This window comes from Colias eurytheme, chromosome 10 (genome assembly GCF_061535395.1).
Source record: "Colias eurytheme isolate Ceu_HAF_F1 chromosome 10, ilColEury1 Martin Lab GWU primary, whole genome shotgun sequence".
Classification (NCBI taxonomy): Eukaryota; Metazoa; Arthropoda; class Insecta; order Lepidoptera; family Pieridae; genus Colias; species Colias eurytheme.
Window position 1 is genome coordinate 6,770,596 of NC_142989.1, and position 21,050 is coordinate 6,791,645.

A 21,050-nucleotide genomic window follows, 5' to 3' on the forward strand; every position below is an offset into this window, starting at 1 on the left:
ATCTGGAAGTATAAAACATAATATATGTATATTATACAGGTTGTCCCAAAAAGTAGTGATGAATGGAAGTGATTCACATGGGGGTGATTCGGATAGCCCTCTAAGTCCTCTACCTCCCAGCTTCTGTATATCACTACTTTTTGGGACACCCTGTATAGGTTACTTACTCATCGTCGTTAAGTTTAACACTGAATTTTGATATTTTGGTTTTATGGCATTCAAATGCTTTATAAATATAAATTTATTAAGAATATAGAACAAATTCGATCACGAGGCGGGACTTGACACTGAGTTGGTCAGGCATCCACCCCAGAATCGCGCGAAAGGATGCGGGTTTGAGTCCCGCCCCGTGATCGAAATTTTTCTATTTTTTATAAATTTATATAAGTTTAACATTATTTCGTTTTAATCGTTACTAGTAGTATTAATGTGTAAACTGATAACTTAATGGTTACGGTATTACGTTGCCTAATATTTTTCTTAGTAAGATCAAGATAAATGTTTAAATGTTTAGATACGGCTTATAAAACTATATAATAAAAGATTTAACCGTTACAATACTGAATACTGAAAAACATTCAATATTATTTCGAACTAGCTTTGAAATGGATATCAGAATTGAAAAACCTTGCTTGGTATAACCTTTGTTTCTTCCAATAAAAACCTGTAATAGCTGAATATTTTCATTTTAACTAAACAACAAATAACCACCAGTTTTACATTTCGTCCATCCGAATCAGCAATACGTATAATAAAATATGAATATGTAATATCAAGAAAAGTCGGCTAATAATACCAATTACTTTTAATCTTCTTTTAATAATTACCTACTTAAACAAATTAGTTCCGATATCCAAAAAGATTCCATAAATTTTAATGTCAAATTTAAGAAAAGGAAATAAATAAATACTGTCAAAGGCACCGAAAATGTATTAAAATATATTTAGAAAAAAATCACGATAAATTAGTAAAAATCATTCAAAAATTCTCGTACAATGCCAAATACGAGGCGTAGAAGATTTTCCGTACAAAATGAAATACGGGGACGTGATATGATGAAGTCACAGAATGGGACGCAAGTGAAGTAATAGTTAATTTTAATATTTTGTATGTTTGTTGTTTTTAGACCCTAAGAATAGATGATGTAATTTTATTTTACAGCGCTAACCAAGAATCGGATATTAAAGCTATATTACAATCGCCGCTAAACATTAAACAGAACAAACCCAAATCAAAAATATGTCCCAACACTTCAAAGAAATCATCCAATCTCCATATTGTTGATCAATGCCAAAGCACTTCTTACATTTTAGCTACTGATGCTATTTCACCAACTATAGACAAAGACGTCACGGCAAGCTCTAGTAATATTGATTTATTCAATATCTTAGGTGCAACAGAGGAAATTATGACCAAAAAAACACAAGATGCTTCCAATGAAGAACAAAAAAATATATTTGAAATGAAGCATGTAAGCGAAAGATTTCCGACAAGACGTGACAAGCATCCAAGACAGCATAGAATTAAAGTACGTAGCCCAAAACGAAAGCCTCCTAATATCGAGAAGCATGAAGTTATGAAGCGATCTGTGGGAGTCAGTTCTATAGATTGGAGTGAAAATGAAACAGTAATACAAGACGAAGTCCAACCTGAAGTGATAGAAGATTCTGAGGCAACGGTTGAAAATGTACAGGAGGAAGAAAGACCTAGTACTTACTCTATGGACGATATGTGTAGAATATGTCACGGTGGGGAATCATTATCTCCGGAGCTGGGTCAATTGATATCAGCCTGTTCGTGTAGGGGTACTGTTGGGAGAGTTCATGTGAAGTGCTTGGAGCGATGGTTAACAGAATCTGGAAAATCTAGGTGCGAGCTATGTGGGACTAGGTATGCTACGCGACGTGTACATAGATATGGTGTACTGAGAGCTTTAGTCATGTGGATTTTGAGCCAAAATGCTAAGCAGGTAATAAAACAATTTTCGGTTTATTTTATTTATTAGATTGGTCGAATACTTCTACGAATTTTAAATCAAATATCCACATCTGGGTACGTAGAAGATAATGAACTCGTTGTTTGAATAGGCATTTTAATTTAAGCCTCAATTGCCACTTAGCAACAGTTCACAGATTTCCCAGAAAATATATCAATATTGAATTATAATTAAATTCTTCGGATATTTTTTTGGGATATATCGCTTGCGCAGTAATATACATGAGGCCGTGTAAAATTCATTTTAATATTTTGTTTCAACAATCAACATTCTCCAGCAAAAAGTAAATAAAAGTAGCTGGAAGCGCTCCTTTAGAAATTATAGCAGTCGAGTTTAATGAGTTTGAATTATTAACTGGTACATGTTGGTCGTTTCCTCCGCGTTAAGGTTATAAGAATCATGTACCTAATCTTTAAAGCCCTTTGTTGACCTCTACGCAAATTATTTTTATATTTCTTATTCGGTAACTTGATATTCCCAAATTAATTTCTTAGTATTTTAGGAAAACATAAAGCAAGAGCCTTTTCTAGATCTTATATATAAAAATGAATCGCAAAATTTGTTGGTAAGCGCATAACTCGAGAACGGCTGAACCGATTTCGATAATTCTTTTTTTATTATATTCCTTGAAGTACGAGGATGGTTCTTATGTAGAGAAAACGTAAACATGTACCACGGGCGAAGCCGGGGCGGACCGCTAGTATTCTATAAATTTACGTTTCATTAATCTTTAATAGTTGTAAAGTTAATCGGTTTTAAGAAACCCTGTCTAAGGGATGTTCTATCTCTCAATTGACGGAGACGTGACATTAAATTTTGCTTCGTAAAAAATACTGAGCTTAAAAAATAAATTTGAAGGAAATCTGTGCGTGTTTTGGTTAGCAACATTCGGATTGAATTTCCTTATTTATGGTCCAAATGTTTACATTAATTCTCGGCGTACAGCTACTACATTTATTGCCCAATTGAGAAATTATGTACTGATCCTATCTGAGCGTAGGTAATTAACTACTCACATGTCTAAAGAGTAACCACCAAATTCTGAATACGATGCTCAGAGAAGACTAGTAATAAAGAAGCAATTTACAACAAACATTGTAAACTGAGAATCATCCTGTTTAAATTGAATCAATAAGATATGATACTATATGAAACAAATATACTAAATGCTCTAGTCAAAGTCAAAAGAAAGTCCTAAGATGATATAAAATCAACTTTAAAAAAGAAATCCTTTATGATTGCAACTTTTTATTGCAAATTAAAACTTTTTATGTAAATTGAAAAAGCACCAATTCGCAGTTATTTTCACCCTTTGCTATTTCAAATTCGCTTTCCTGAGAATCGGTGCCAGGAAGTGAATACAATAGAACTAACAAACCAAATCTTTCACAGACTCAATTCTCAATAGAAACTGCACTATTATGACAGTTTGAGCCATGTTTTTGATTTTTTAAGGTTTTACAATTTTTGCTGTTTTATCGCTTCGTTTTTCCTATGCATCTATCAAAAATTCAATCTCAATTAAAAATTATTTTAGTAGTTAGGAATGTTTTACCGGATTTTTAAACAACTGATTTATTACATACTCACGAGGAATCGTGGCTTAATATCGCGTTTCTAATAAAAAGTCGCGTGTGTTTTGGTACAAGCAGTCTGTATAATCTTATTTTAAAACAAATAATAAACAAGTAAGTTTGAGAAGATCTTGTAATGTCTTAAGCGTTCGCTCTATGAAATCCGTTTAACGTAAGCTATTAAAAACAAATAGTACCAAAGTGCATCAAACGTTGTTAAAACTTAGCATTTGAAACTTTGAGTACCTATTAATTATCCTTTCGAAGTTTACAAAGATGTAGGAGGCGTATAATTTAATGAAGCTAACTCAGCACTCGATGTAATCCATCTAGAAATAGTTGGTAACATCACTTTTACTAAAGTAAAACTGACGTTTTCACAGGAATTCCAATTACATATAACACTTGGATAAATTTTCTGCATATCTCATCGCGCGTGTGAATTAAATCAAGATTTATTAAGGTGATGAATTAATTTTTCTAACATTTACGGCCCTTTTCAAACCTTCCTAATTTTTATATTATTAAAGTTGTCGTGATGAAAATTCTTGACAAGAAAGTTCAATAGTAACACAATACGTCTACCGTTTTAGAAACATGATTCCATGATATTTTCTCGATAGAAAAAAAATACAAAGTTATCATTGTTATTTTTTTTTAATCTCTGGCATCTTCAAAATAACAAACGTAAAGTTACGACTTTTTGGATATTAACTATAAAATATACAACCTATACGTCTACCGTGTTAGAATTTTGAAATAAGCGATGGTTTTGAAATAAACAAGAAATACTTGAAATTAGCGCGCGACCAGCCAATATAGCGAGAGCCGCCCTGTACCTTCCTACCCCGATCGCTGCACGAGTCATTCCCGCTACGGCTGTCACACGGGGAACTTGTGTCGCTCGCGCAATCGTAAAAAAGGGTGACAACACGATAAGACAAAATGAGACAAATGGGGACAATAAAGAAAATAAGAAGAAGAAACATAAAGGTTGGAGGAAAAAGAATGCTTACAATTGGAACAAATTAATGAAGTAAGTTGGTTTTATTTTAAATTTGATGATAATTGTATTATAGACGATGTTTGATATGTACCCCTGTTTTAAGTACATAACGAATGTGTAAGATTTTTTCATTTATAGCATAAATAATCTTTTCAGAAATCCGGAATCCAGAAGGAAAATAAATCCACTGATTGTTCACAATGTGAATCCACTCCTTCGTAAGTACCTTTATTCAGTCAAAAATGTATGTTATCAAAGCTCTACTGGTTTTATCGCATGATTCCATTTTTAGCAAAAAGCAACAAAGTGCAAAGAAATAAAAAATCATGGTGAACTTAGTGGAAGTATGGCGGACATAATATGGAACAGGAGCTCATTGGAGTAGTATTATATTTAAAAAAAATACGAAATAATTTCAAGAATTACATTTCTTAGAAGGTGGTAGATAAGTATGTTGTATAAAGAATTTGATGTTGATATTTATTTCATTTATACTTACTACACCTGTGCGGGAAATTGCTTAGTAATAAAACAGGTTTATATTCATATTTACATAGTAATGTGAGTTTTCATTTCGAAAAATTTTGTGTAAGTATATTAAATTGAGTTCCTGGGTGATCTGGAAACACAATTGGGCCCGGAAGATGGCGCTGCAGTCACTCCTCCTAATGACATGAACCGATTTGGATGAATATTTGTGTGCACATTTCATTTTTGTGTGATGATTGGTTGATTCGCTTTCACATTAGCTAATATTATGTATTTTTGTTGTTAGAAAGTAAACTTAATTTAATGTTTATAATACATTATTATTGGTATAAATAAGCCAGTGTTCGTCTCACATTGCTGTACCTGCCTACCTACCCTACCAGGGCCTGACTTTGTTCTGGCTATTTTATTTTGATTATTTGTAATGAATAATTACAATTATAATAGAGTGCAAAAAATAAATACATGCGTCAATATATTTTGTGTTTTTTTTAAACAATTTTTTTATTTAAAAAAATATCATTCCGACCGCGGCTTTGCCCGCGTGGAATTAGATTATATCGTGAATCCTGTCTTATCCCACAGAAGTGTTCAGTTCGGATAAAAAGTATCCTTTGTGTAAATCCAGGCAATTAGCTATATTTTATCAAAATTGGTAATGTAGTCTTGACGTGATTAAGTAACAACTAACAAAAAAATATACAAATTAACATCCAAAGTTTCGCATCAGTTTTACTGTATTAGTGATATCTTCCACTCTTGACTTTGACTGAGAAGAATTAGGGTTTATAACTTCTTTCAGAAATATTACCTTTCATTTCTGGGCATGACGTAATATCTACGTCAGCATCAAATCTAAATCCATTCAGTAGTCCGCGTTATTGAGTACCATTTCATTTTTTCAGAGTAACAATATTTTTTGTTATTTTAAAGATTATTTATAACCTGTATTATTTTGTAATAAAGTAAACATTACGAAATAATAATAATTATTAATAATGTCTAAGTAGTTGTTAAAAAGAAGATTATTTGTTTATAAGCAAGAAAATAAAACCAATAAATCAACAATTAAATATATGTAGGTATAAGAATATTATAATTGTATGACGACTCCATACATGTTTGTCCCGAGTCGGCCAGCGGCAGCGCGGCGAGTTTGCAAGAATGACTTCGCGCATACCCGCGTTCGCGATAGCGAGCTATTAGACTCCGCCCGCCAAGCAGTAGATTTTTTTTTGTGTATCGTCTTAAGCCTTAGTGGCTTGACTTAATATGCTTATCCGAGTGGAGACTACAAAGCGCTATTTGAATATATTATTTAAGAAATAAATAACGTAATTAACATACACAACGCTCTCTAGTATTTATTCCATCTAGTACAAAGCTTTGTACTAGATGGTACAAGACAACACTGACAATCAAAACTAACATTATTCACTTAAAGAACTATGATGTATATTCAAGAATATGAATTTCAAATGATATGCAAGCTCCTCAACAAACATTTTCTAAATTTTTTAGGGTAATAACATTCACACAAGGAAGTAGTTCCACATTTTTATAACAGAGTTCTTTACAACTCGTCGTTTTATTAGTTTTACAGCCGTGTCACATACGGCCACAGAATAAATAATATTTCCTTCCAAAATTTTACTTCGTCATGTACGTAATAATGAAAGTTGTTGGAACTTATATTTTAACTAAGAATATAGATCATCGAAAAAACATGTCTTAACACACTTCTGAAGCAAGATTTTCTCTACTTTATTCACTGTTTTCTTAAACCATTGTTCCATAAGATAATATAATTCATATTCGGTCTAGCGAGTGACTTTTTTATGTTTATTTAACAAAATTAAAATAACTTCTTGTATTATGTGTCCATAACGCACTTATATCAGTGACTCTAAAAAAACGACTGCTTTGGGTAAATTATTTTAAACATAATATTATTATAATACCGACCGAATACGACCCAAGTTAAAGCCTCTCCAAACTAGTACGTTTATTTAAAGATATAATATTAGCAATTGTTTGTGTAAGAAATACACACTGAAATTATTGTAAGATATCTATGAATGAGTTGAACAAACATCTAATGGCGGCGGTACAAGGGTTAAATTTTAGCCCTTGAGGGATAATCCATACTATTAATATTATAAATGCGAAAGTAACTCTGTCTGTCTGTCTGTTACTCAATCACGCCTAAACTACTGAACCAATTTGCATGAAATTTGGTATGGAGATATTTTGATACCCGAGAAAGGACATAGGCTACTTTTTATTGCGAAATATGTACCACGGGCGAAGCCGGGGCGGACCGCTAGTTATTAGTATAAATCTCATATTTTATCAAGCTTTTACAAAATAAATTGAGAAGAATTCTCATATAAGATATAAGTTGCTAGTATATTAATTTTTAATGGCTATATTTTTTATGTATTTTTGTGTTATTTGAATTAGTTACCTACCTAAACAGGTTTCGTGAAAAGAGTAATTATCTCTTCCAACATCTTTAGCAATTCGTTTAGGTTATATTTTGACTACTTCTAGTTAATAGTTACTGGCTAACTGCTTCTATAGTTAACATAAAAAATTGTCACGTTTTATTACAGACATCAGACGTGTCAAAAAAGGTGTAGAATCGAGGAATAAGGTTTTTGTGCAAAGCTCTAACATTTGCCAGAGTAACATCTGTTCGTACAGCGTTAATATAATTTGAACCCGAACGAACATTGGGAAGTGGATCAAAGTAACCTTGTAAGACCATTGAGGTATTATTACTACGTATAGAGAGGACACCACACAACAAAATATTATGTGCGACAAGCGCGGCGGCGTGGGGCGGCTAGTGAGTCATACACTTTGTAGATATTCTGCCTCTTATTACTTATAAATTAAAACCAATCAATGTAACAAAAAAAAATTGGTTTGAGACGATTGACTCTAACTCGTGTTACAAATAATGTAGTAGCGATGTCCTCTCTAGTACGTAGTACATAGTAACTCAATGTGTAAGACTTCCATTTGCATGGTAACAAATGGGTCAGGTGGAGATAATTAAGCGCTTGTTAACAGTGGAAAACTACGTTGTTATTGTGTACGCTTTCTTGTAATTTCTAAGAAACATTAACATTTAGCTCACGAAGATCAACCTACCAAACTACACTAATTAAATCACAATTATTGCGAAATAGCTTTCTTTCACGTTTATTTGTTATTGTTTATTCAATGTCTTGAAATAATGTCCTTCGTTAGTTTTGACTAGTCTTGCGTGCGTCTAGGTACATACATATCTACATTTAATATTATTGTTCCATAGTATAAAATATTCCACCGAATCTCATCTGCAGAAATATTGGCCTCTCGATGCAAAGTCCATTCATTTATTCCAGTTAGTTATTAATATTCTCCTTTGAAAGTTATGTAATATGTCGAAAATATTATTTTCTTAGAATTAATTATACCGCCTAGCGAATACTAGAAGTTGCTTCGTGCATAGACAAATAGGAAGAATTATACATACTAAGGTTTCATAGCCGTATATAACTGTTCATTTCTTTATTAATATTTACAAGCTCAAGAAATTTCCTTCGAAATTCTATTACTGGTATAAACTATAATAAAAGTTTCAAATGTTCAATATTAATAATGCAATCGGTGACAAATTCAACAAAGCTAAAACCAACAACTTCGTTATACCCCACTTACTAAATATGGACTAGCTGATCCGCTAAATATTGTTATGTTGCCTAAAAACATAATATACTTTATCTATTCCAACACCTAATATACACAAAACATAATAAAAATCAGTAAAGCTTTTTTTCAAATCTGTTACGCGACCAGATAATTATATATAGATTAACACAATTTCTACCAAAGCTTATTATTTTCAGTTGATGGTAGACAGCCTGGGGATAATGCTGATGTCACCGCTAGCAGTGTTAGCGGCCTGGCTGTCTGGCAGAACCCTGGCTGGTCTCATGACGCAGGAAACCCACGTCACACCCTGGCCCTTGGCGTCGACCTTTGTGTTGGCTTGCATGACTCTGGTAAGTGGTTAAAAAAGCAATGCATAAACGATATGCCGTGGACTGGAATAGAAAATAGCATATCAGTGAGAGCTTACACCTGTGTGCCTTTTATGAGTATCATAGAGATGATTATTCATAATTATAAAGCAAAGCATACACACAAATGGCAATTGGTGTTTTTCCCAGAAAATAAATTCAATAATAAAAAATAGTGAAATGTAGCATCATGTATAGGTATATTTCTAACTTCAAAGATACAATTATATGAACAAGAAATACACACTTCTGTTAAATTCAAAATAGGGTTAATTGGGCGATGCCACAGCTGCAATTGGCGAAGAACGAATTAAATTCATACGTGTAATCCTGTATCTGGAGTAAAAACCAGAACCGCAGGCGCCAAAATAATTACGTAGCCTCAATATAATAGTTGTTCTAATTAGCGCGGCTTGTTATTAGCACCGTGCTCCATTAATTTATCAGTTTGGCGTCCTTTTAATACCTAAAACTTTATCGTCAATAGGCCATTTTATTACCTATTGCGCGAAATGATCTAGTTAACTTATATAATTAAATTACTCGTGGTTCTCGTTTGTACTAAAATGGTGTGCTGCTTCAAACGCGATTCTAATTCCCTCATTGAAATGTCACCGCAAATATTCCTGTTATACTTACCTGGAATCCTAGGTCATTAATGCAGGATTTGGTTCAGTATTATGATGTTATACGAGGAATTCTTCAATTACTTATCGGATACGAATACTGAAGATGTTTTGTTGACGAATGAATAGCATGTGGGCTATTTTGATAGAATATTTATAATATTATGCAGAAAAGTGAAACGTTGGGCATATAAACAAACAGCCTATTCTACCCATTTGTTTATAGTGTTTTTGTATTTACCACAAAAATGAAATAAATATATGATAAACAAGACCCAACAAAAAAACTTTACCCATTTATTCGGAAATAGTAACAAAACAGAATTGCTGCAATTTGAGTTTTATTTCCTCCTTCCTCTTTATTTCGTGCCCCGTTACTAGAATGCAAATGTTATGTGATTCATTCAGCTTTTGGAAGTAAATCTCGTAGAAAAAAATCAAATTTGCTGCTGTCCAAAATAAAAGCAACAAAGATTTTGTAAACATAGCATTCATTTAAATTAGACATGCAATAAAGTATATTTTTACGACGACCAATATTTCAAGCGCTCTGTACGTAGGAATATTTCTTTAACATACCTACATAGTTATAGCAATGAAATCACCATATTGGTTTTTTTATCACGTGCCATAAAATGGAGTAAACAAAAATGTTTAAAATTCCTACAAAGTTTTGAGATAATACAATCATTTTATTAAACGAATTTCAGAACAAACTAAATTTAAAATAATTCTACCTTTTTCAATCAATAAATGACCTGGGGTAATGACCCCAAGCCCGTTGGACGTTATAAATACTTATTAAAAAAATCTTGTGATTTAATACGTAAGATACCTGCAAGATACAAACCAACATTTTTACTTAGCGTACATTTTTATTTTACGTATCGTACGACTCCCCCTTAAATTTATTACTATGATTTGATTTCAAATGAATATTATTTTCTTCAGGTATGTTACTATTGTTGGATAGTCTCAGCTGCGACTCGACACGCACTTGGCTGGTGGATATGGTACAGATCACAGTACGAAGTAAGACTGCAATTCGCTATCGACGAATAAACTTGGCTTAATTAAGAAGTGTGGGGATGTATCTAAATTTTCGGTGCTTATAAACGCCTCGTCTGAATATTTGACGTTTCATTTCTGCCCTTGAATTTGAAAATTGTATTTGTGACACGTGTAGGTTGTATATTTTATAGATCAGATTTCGTTCATCTCAATCTTCTGATAGGAAGTCTAGCGAAAATTATATACTCTACTGGGAAATTTAAAACAGTAACAGATAATAAAAGACAACCCCCTTTTTTAAACTATCACTTACAGTCACAGCCAGACAGTCTGCCCGTGACCACGCTTGCTGAAAAGTGTTCGAAACGTCGGGAAAATAATTAGTGTCCGACCGAAACTGGTTTCCAGGCCGAAACCGAAACCGAAACCGAATGTTCGGCCGTGGCTTCAGTTTCGGCCGAAACCGAAACCGAAACCGAAACTCACGTGGTCTAGTATGAAATTTCTAAAAATACTGAACTTTGGTGCATTTTACCTATTATTTTGCCTTAATTAGGGCATGAAAGGAAAACACAGTATATTAAATTTGTTGTAATCATTTATTTAATATAAAATAAAAAAAATAATATTCTTAAAATATTAATAATAACAAATTTAATTTTTATTATTTTTTCAAATTAAGTTCTCGGTAAAATCAGTCATCTAAATCAAATCAGTAATTGTTACTGTTACTTTAAATACTAAGTTTTGGTATTTTGAGATCTTTCTCTTTATTAAAGAGTCTTTAATACTTTGGATTGGTATTTGTACTTAGAAGAATAATAAGTCTCTTTTAGGTACCTCTTATATAAAAATAATAATTATTAATTACAATTACACCCAGTTCCAATCTCAACATAGATAATCAAAAATTGTTTCCACCAGCGTGGGTCAACCAACGCTTTGACAGCGTCCGTCAAAGCGTTGTTCACAAAGTTCACTGAACTTGCGAAATAAGTTTCGGTTTCGGCAAAAGTTTCGGCCGATTTTGGCCGAAACCGAAACTGCGGCCGAAACTTGATTTTTGGCCGAAACTCGGCCGAAACCGAAACCGAAACCGAAAGTTCGGTCGGACACTAAAAATAATATTATGAATAAATCGCGTTTAAAATCCGTTAAAAATCTTTTATTTCTAAATGTAATACTCGCGTAAAATCTCACACTAGAAAATACTATCACTTACATTTAAGATTTAATTAAGAATTCCGATCATTTATCCCAACGCGACGGTCGCTGCACTCCTTTTTGCTCTTTCTTCTTTTGAAAAACAGTTTATTGCACCCTTGTTAACATCAACATTCTGAATCCATTAAGGTGTGAAGATATTTAGAACAATATGATGCAGTCATGATCACTCTTTGACGTTTAGGAGGTTATTGAACGGCTTCTTCATTATTAATGAATACCTAAAATAAAAGTTAACGTCTTGTTACAAAAGACGAACAAATCACTTATCACCGATCGTCTCCAGTCTTATTAACATTTAATAATAGGATGGAAATATTTTTTTTGTAGAAACTAGTTCTACGAGATAGAGTTTAGTAACATAGGATTTATTCCAAAAGCAATAGAAGTACGTTACTAAACGATATAACTATCACAGTTGCTCCAAGTAAAACTATTTGAAATAACAATTTCTGTTTTTTACGTGAAATTAATAAAAAATATTTTTAAATCTTAATACAAATTTTCAACAGTTAAATAACACTCTATTATAATAAAAAGATCATTACGTCGGAGTTTTTATAATTATTTTCTTTATGAGCCACAATGATCTACGGTCGACTTTGATCCTGTTGTTTGAATCTTCGACACGAAACGTTTCAGAAATTATAATATTTATTCCTGTGATTTATTCAGTCAAAATCATCTTTATTTTTGTTTAATTAATACGTAATTTCGTATGTGAGGTATCATTTTCAATTCAATTTTCGTGTTTGCTTGAAGCTATTAAAATCACTTTTTGAACTAATATAATTTAAACTACTATAATATTATTATACATATAAAGCTGAAGAATTTTTTATTCGTTATGTTTGAACGCGTTAATCTCAGGAACTACTGGTCCAATTTGAAAAATTCTAATAGTTATGATCTGAGTCTTATTAGATAGCCCATTTATTGAGGAAGGTATAGCCTTCCTCAATATTCTATATTGAGGAGTGCTGCGGGTAAAACCACGGGGCACAGCTAGTGTAGGTATAAAGTCTACTATCACAGACTAATAATAATATACTACGTATACAACTACTTTAAGTACATTATTTTTATTTGTTCTGTTAATTTACCTCATCTACCAAGGTAAAGCTGCATTCCAATTAGTAAAACAGTATATCTAAGAACTAATTCATCAAGTTTTACTCTAATTACCATGCCTGGCTGTCCGTCAGAGACTAACAGTTGCAAGTTTCATAGAATTAGTTGGCCGCAATACCGTGAACGTACCTACTTGAAATTAAAATTTAACTTTTTACAAAGTTAACTCACTTGCTAATAATTTATGTGTGTCTACTTTTTTATATGTGCTTGGAGTAATTGTGTATTCGCTTACTTAAATAAATGTTACTATTGTTAGCAAAACCCAGTTTAAGTTTTTAATTATTATTGTATGAATTATGAAATCGAATTAAAATAACCCCAATACTAATTTCATGAAGCAACCACGATTCATGAAAGTTAAAAATCTTTCAAGTATTCACACATCCTCCTATAGAAGATTACGTATAAAATCCTTCATGAAATAACCTCCACGAAATCCAAACAATGAGTTTTGCAAGTGATTAAAGACGTGATGTACATTGTACATCTCTCATGTACGAAGGCCAAATTAACGTAACAGGATAAAGTGTATTTAGCAGAGACAAAAGCTCCTTTGTACCAGGTTTTGGGAATTTCGGAAACATTCTGTCTTCATTCGTATTGATTATTGTAAATATTTTTGCGAAAGCTTGGCTAGGGTTTACAATGTTAAAGATGTAATTAGCATTTTACAGTTATCGATTAACTTAATTTAAAATTTATCCTTCGTTGTGATATACGAAAAACCCTATAACATCACAATCTATAAGTCAGTAATATTAAAAATGAGAAAAATTGTCTATCTGTCTCTTCTTTACGCCTAAACCACTGGAGCGATTTGGGTGAAACTTAGTACACAGACAGGTGAGTATGTGATTGAGCCCGAAGAAGGGATATAAGATAGACAGTTTATTCTGGAATTGCCACGGGAACAGAAACTATGTGGGTTTTATTTTAGTCTTGCGGGCGAAACCGCGGGTGGATAGCTAGTTTTATATAAAGCAAGTTACAATTGTTACAAATATCCTGGCTTTCTCTGTAGATTTATTGTACTTAGATGCCTGTTTCCATCGGCCAGCACTTAAGACTTAACTTTGTGGCTTAATAGCTCGCAATTTATAAATGCCGTTTACTTGACGTTAATAATTTTATAGTGATTAAAGAAAATTACAGTTAACAGTTCACTAAATAAAAACAGTTCGTTCATATTTTTGATAAATAGAATTTTGTGATTCCATTGTTGTTTAAACGTTATGATTTCGTTACTTTTGCAATTAGTCTGGTAGCTTTTAAAAATTAGATTCATTCAAACATTAAGCATTAAATCCTAACTTTTCAATGTCAGTTTAGACTCGTTTAGAATTTATAGAAAGATGAGTAATTTATTTTATTTTCTGCCTCTTATCCAAACGGCTCTATAAAATATAGTCGAATTGACCGCCTTCTTTTTCGAAGTCTACATCTAATATATCCATACTAATATTATAAATGCGAAAGTAACTCTGTCTGTCTGTCTGTTACTCAATCACGCCTTAACTACTGAACCAATTTGCATGATATTAGGTATAGAGATATTTTGATATCCGAGAAAGGACATAGGCTACTTTTTATCCCGGGAAATAGGATAGGTTTTTATCCCGGAAATCCCACGGGAACGGGAACTATGCGGGTTTTTCTTTGACTGTGCGGGCGAAGCTGCGGGTGGAAAGCTAGTATTATATAAATCTCGTGTCACAATGTTTGTCCTCAATGGACTCCTAAACCACTTAACCGATTATAATAAAATTCGCACGCCATGTGCAGTTCGATCCAACTTGAGAGATAGGATAGTTTTCATGAAAAAAAAACGTAAAAATGTAGGTACCACGGGCGAAGCCGGAGCGGACCGCTAGTACAAAGTATATAAAAGCTTCAATTTACTTAATACCTAACTTATTGTATGAATATTTTTTATTTATTTACATATAAACCTTCACAAATAAAACTCTGTAATAATGATCAATTTTTAATCGACGTAACGTCTTCCATCCAATCAGGCCAAGTTCTGAGAACTTGGTACAGGCGGCGTCCAGGGCTCTGAGTCGCGATCAGCTGTTTGTGAGCTACCACCTTGTAGTCTGGTGATAAGTGACCGTTTTCAACACCACAACGGATCAGTGCTTTAGTAGCTTCTAGCTGAGCGGTTGTTGGTGTGTCATCTGAAATTGTAAGGATATTGATTAGATTTCTTAATTTTTTTTGTTACTTAGAATAACTTCTCATAAGATGCAGATTTCTTTAGAAGTTAAGGTAGATAGATTTTTAAAGACGCAGACGCAAGACCACTCGCCTTAGAAACGCTAAATCTATCTTTCTTCGACATTCTATAAGAAGGGAAAGCTGATATTTTAGTGCTTTTAACTAAAGCAAAAAATATAGATACTTATTTCATTTGTTTTTTAAAACAACTATATGAAGATTTCGTTATCTCATCTTCTATCTCAATATTTACGGCAAATTTCGGCTAGTAGATGCTACCTAGATTCTAAAGGTAAATCAATTCATTTCGAAGCTCATTTATCAAATTATGCGGCAGCACGTTCAAGCGTTGTTTCAAACTCTATCTATTATAGAATCATCAGAATTTAATCTATACTTACTGTTATAATTTCCTATAAAAGAAATCGCAATGGATTTCGTATTGTAGCCTATGGTATGTGCACCGACGTGAAGCCAGCCGCTGCCTTCATATATTTTACCGTTACCACCTACGAGAAATCTGAAACATAAAAATATAATTTAATAGATAAATTATAACTTTTAATTGCCTATATTCTAGTAAAACAATATTTACCGGGGGATAGAATTTCACTTAACTGGGACTAATTTCTTATACGGTTCCAGACACAAGTTTTAAATAAGTGTGGATGTCCAAGAGTAAGTGGGCGAATGCAAGATTATTCTATCTTCACGTAATCTTCATATTTTAGTCGTCAAATCATTCATTAAATGGTTCTACTTAATACTTCACTATCTACTGCTAGTGTGATTTATTTATTTTATTTGTAAAAAAGAATTTGTTTTTCATTTAGTAAAAATAAAAAAGTATCTAGATTCAAATTCCAGGATCGTTATAAAAAATTATGTACAACTTTTCAAGATCGGTCGGGATATATTGTGATCAGTAGGTACGTATGTAATATAAATAATTTACTGTTATCCTTTGATTTAGTTAAATAACTAGGTTGAAATTGACTTTCTTTATCTCAAACCTAACTGCGACAGGTTATATTTGGATTTAAGTATATAAATAAACGGAATAATGAGTTATTAGCTATACATGATTGATCAACGGAAAATTTCATCAATTTAGTTCGCAAACAGCGAAATAATTAGAAGTAAGAAATGAAAACAATTTTGAGCTTTTCATTTACGATAAATCCCTGAAAATTAATATTATATTAAGCAATATTAAATAATTTCTTAGAAATTGGTCATATAAATATATACTTAAATCGATGTGCTAAGATTAATTTTCCAAGAATTATAAATGCGACTTTACAGTTGAATAATATCAAAGCCCACTCATATGTAATTTTACATATATGAACGGGACTGATTTTGCTACTCACAAATTTAAATATTGCACGCCTCATAAGCGAAGCGTTGAGGTGGGTACTACTGTCACTTCGCGCAAAACATCTGATTTTTCAAACTTAAAATGTCTTTATGTATCATACATTGCACTTGTAAGATAATACATACACACACATATTAAGAAAAAACACTATTTTTAACATTCATGATATTTTTGATGTCATTTTTGTTATTTAAACTAGTTAAAAAACAGTTTAAAAAAGTTCTGTCTTGGACGTCCGTGTGTCTGTATGTGCGGAGGATTTTCTTGTTAACACGATAGCGACCGAAATACTTTACTAATCGAGTCTTTTTTTTTCTCTTACGCTTGAGTATGCTCAGGAATATAACCCTTTCATTTTTCAGGGTCTCATTCGATGTGGTTTAATTGTTATTAAATAAACAAAAATAATAATTAATAAATAATTATTTAAAAAAAATTACGAGGCGTGCACTTTTGGATTTTCCAAATTATTAAGTATGTCTATACTAGCCATATTCGCATAACATAATATGAATATAACGAAACGTCGAATAAAAGCCAATAATAAATTGTTATTCGGCAAAGGAATCGGAATTTCCCATAAATATATGTCCATAAACATTATAATATATTGTATATCATCAGTTTCATTGTATGCCCAATAAAGTTCTATCCCTACGGAAGTCGTACTCAATCTATTTCTGGAACTATTAATTTAATTTCAGTAATGAAATTTCTTTTAATATTGAGTATCTCCTTGAGCTCTAAAGGATCTTTTTTATTGCTTTGTGAACGCAGCTTGATCAAAGTCCGAGGAACAATTAAGAAATACTACACTGTCTTTAATAAGATAAAACATGAAGTATGTTTACTTCTCCCTTTATATTTGATTTTTTTTATATTATACGACCTAGTTGTAACTATTTTACAACTGTACAGTAAAAACAACTGATTGAATGTAGGTACATATACGAAAAGTACACTAATGAAATATTATCGTCTGGCTAAGCACATGACTATAATTTTTCCTTACAGCATGTGAGTAAAGCTGCGGGATCCAGCTAGTTTATTGATAAGAGTCATAATACTATTTATCTATGTTTACTTACGACATTCCAATATCCCAGAATCCCAGCTCATCCATGTGAATATTCTGTATGTTCCTCACGGTGTCTGCACACGCGGCGTCCGTGGAACAGAAGGGTGTGACTGTGTGCTGGATGATGACCAGGTCCACTGGCCTGGGTAAGTACTCCACGTGCAGGGGTAATAGCCCGTCCCACTCCTTTTTGGATACAATGTGCGGACATGCTGGAATATAAAATAAAATAAAAATTTGAAAGTTGGTGATAAGCACACTTTTGGACAAGAAGGAATATAATATGTGAAGATAATTGATTCGTAGGTGAAAGTCATTTTGGGACGAGAATATTGGGCAAATCTAGCATAAAAAGTGGATCATAAAGTATTGTAATGATAAAGAAAAACAAATCAAGCTCGACGAGATATATAGGACCCTTAATTTACTTTTATTCTATCTATTTATTATATCTCTTGGTTTAAATAATATTTTTTACGCAAACACGTTATACATAGCAGAAATTTAGACGATGCTACAAATTAAACAAAAGCATGTTTTGTTAAATATATTATGTAGAACATATTGTGACCCGGTCTCCATCATGACAGCACCATCCATTACCCAGTAAAAGCCAAAGCAATAACGGACATAGCACATGTCGCCGACATTCGAGACTGATATAAACCAAAATAATTTCCTCAAACCGATATGGGTGAGCTAGAATCGCTTTACAAAATTCCGGTTCGGTATATTGGTGCTATTGGTATTTGGAATAATATTGTTGTAGGATAACCAATATTGCTATATATAGAAATCTAAAAAAAATATTAATTTTGGTATAAACTAGAATGAAGTTGAAGGGAAATCTTGAACTAAACTAAATACCAGCATATTTAAAAGAAATATTAAGATGCAACTGAACTATTGATATATATTTTTATGTCAATAAAGATATAGTCATCATACAATGATGATATTGTGTAATTGTGTAATAAATTAAATACTATTTAAATTACAATAGTACCTATAAGATAGACTAAAGCTACAGTTACAGCTAGTTGAGGTGAACGTTTAAACAACCAGTTTCACAATTTAATATAGCTTTCTCATACAGTTGCATAAGGCTATAAATAATAGGCATGTCAAAAGTTCTATCTTCTACTATGTTAATTCAAAAGAAAGAGATACAATTAAGAAAATAAAGTCAATTCACGTTTATTTTCTCTCCTCAATGTAGCATCTTTGATATTTAAGTATATATATGTTATAATTTTATTAGAATAACATTTAAGGAGCAGTTCTACGAATACACTCACCTTCTAATACCAGATGTCACAAAGTACCTTAATAATTGAAAACCAAAGAATGATATTATAATACCTAGTTTTGCTACGCGACATGAAAAAAGAAAACATTTTCACTCAAAAGATAATTTGGCCACTTAATGGAATAACTGTTGAATATTGCACGTTTTAACCTAATTAATGAGTTCTAATTCCTCTAAAATATTTTGAAGATAGAGTTCTTACGGTAGAGGTTCTTATGAAGAGAAAACGTAAGCATGTACCACGGGCGAAGCTGGGGCGGACTGCTTGTATTAAATAAATCTAAACTGTAATGACGTATGGCAAGAAGGCTGAGGTCACACATGAATAAAGGTCGCAATATAGATGTAACAATTCCTAAACCATCTAAAAGTAATATCAATTTGATACTAAATCCAGTATTATCCAGTTATGGCTACGTTTTATTAACTCAAATCACGATATAGAGTCGTTTTATAAAGCGTACCAATGCATCATATTTTACTTACTATACCAGTATTTTTGTAATAAAATCGAAATAAAACTGTAACTAGTGATTTTTGTGTTTCTCTAACCCATTGAGCCCCGAACGGCCCGATCGGGCCACGACACAATAGATTTTCTATTGTGTCTGTGATTCCGGGGCCTGAGTTATTAAAAAATGATGACTTTTGTTTTCATACCTTTAATATTAATAATGATAAAAAGATATGATAAAAATGCAAAAGAGATCAAAAGGATTAACAATCTCAACTACTCACGATCATATCAACAATTCATCAATTCATCTTTCAATCGTCAAAGTCTTAAAATGCCTCTAAATCTCTGTTAAAAATTTTAGGCCCTATGCGTTATTCTACTGCACTAGCTACAACATAACTAAGTTACATCCAAATATGTTGAGTAGTTTTTCTCGATTGAATTATAAATATCCATACTATTCATCCAAAACATTCAAATCTTTTGTATATGTATCTATCAGTAAAGATATTATTCTCTCTAAAAAGAAATAGGTAGTAGGTAGGTCAGGTAGAGGTAAGGTTAGTTGGTTTAAAATCTTACCAGTTATTTATTTACGTAGCCATTCTCAGAAATATCAATCGGTGCAGGGAATTCACCCAACGTAATCGCAACAAATAAAAATATTTGGTTGATATAATACCATATTTTTATACACACTTGATAAGAAAAAATTAAAATATATTATAATGTTATATTGGATTAAAATCCATGTCTCAAGCACATTATGATTTAAAATAGTAGGTAATGTTGATAATTGTTTGTGTAATTTTAATACTAACATAGTTTTTAAGGTAACAAGATACTAACAATTATATGGATATTGCAATTATCTGAAATAAATCAAATAAATAAAAAATAGGTACATACATATTTTATATTTGGTACTTGTGTTGTGGAGAAGAGAACGGTGTATGATTAAAACATTTTTCAGTTGCTTTATTACTTCAGGTCAAGGGGCAAATGTGCTTAATATTGAACTTGAATAATTTATGTAATGAACTTGTAAGTTAGTTAATATTAACGATTTTTATACTTGATAATTTTAACATAAATATAACTAACATAGCCATTATCTACATATAAATAAAATACTAGTTTAATACATGACAAAAATAAACACAAAATAAAATAAACTCACACGCATCCACAGCAAACAAGTCGGATATCAACAAAGCAATGAAGATCATGGTGACCTGCGCACGCGCTCAATGTCAGTTAAACACTGACCGTAAGCCGCTAGCCGTTTGAGTCTAGACGGAGCCTGTAAGATTGGCTTGTCTTGAGGTTAATCATCCCTGCGAAGAAAGACTACTTAAAATATTATGTACATATGTCAATTCAGGACTTTTGATTTGATTAGTCATAGTATTTACCTAGTATAAAGTTTGATAGTGCTGACTCTCCTTTTTCACACATTAAATGTATAATATTAA

At 32.1% G+C, this 21,050-nt stretch overlaps 2 protein-coding genes and 1 long non-coding RNA gene across 3 annotated transcripts; 2 read left to right on the plus strand and 1 right to left on the minus strand.

The window, feature by feature from the left end:
- The first annotated feature begins 995 nt into the window (after nucleotides 1-995).
- Nucleotides 996-10,826, plus strand: LOC149905235 (uncharacterized). The gene is made up of 4 exons (XM_090106198.1): nucleotides 996-1,084; nucleotides 1,162-1,969; nucleotides 8,965-9,120; nucleotides 10,716-10,826. The coding sequence occupies exons 1-4, from the start codon at nucleotides 996-998 to the stop codon at nucleotides 10,824-10,826; spliced, it is 1,164 nt and encodes a 387-aa protein (XP_089962324.1).
- On the plus strand, nucleotides 4,035-5,892 carry LOC149905236 (uncharacterized). Its single transcript, XR_016457161.1, has 3 exons — nucleotides 4,035-4,606; nucleotides 4,733-4,794; nucleotides 4,869-5,892. It is a non-coding gene; the product is annotated as an uncharacterized LOC149905236 (long non-coding RNA).
- Nucleotides 10,827-15,104: 4,278 nt separating the features above from the next.
- LOC149905237 (peptidoglycan recognition protein-like) lies at nucleotides 15,105-20,804 on the minus strand. Its single transcript, XM_090106555.1, has 4 exons — nucleotides 20,756-20,804; nucleotides 17,820-18,021; nucleotides 15,752-15,870; nucleotides 15,105-15,310 (listed from the first exon to the last, which is right to left on the minus strand). Exons 1-4 carry the CDS (start codon nucleotides 20,802-20,804, stop codon nucleotides 15,111-15,113), a joined length of 570 nt encoding a protein of 189 aa, XP_089962681.1. The 3' UTR covers nucleotides 15,105-15,110.
- Nucleotides 20,805-21,050: the final 246 nt, after the last annotated feature.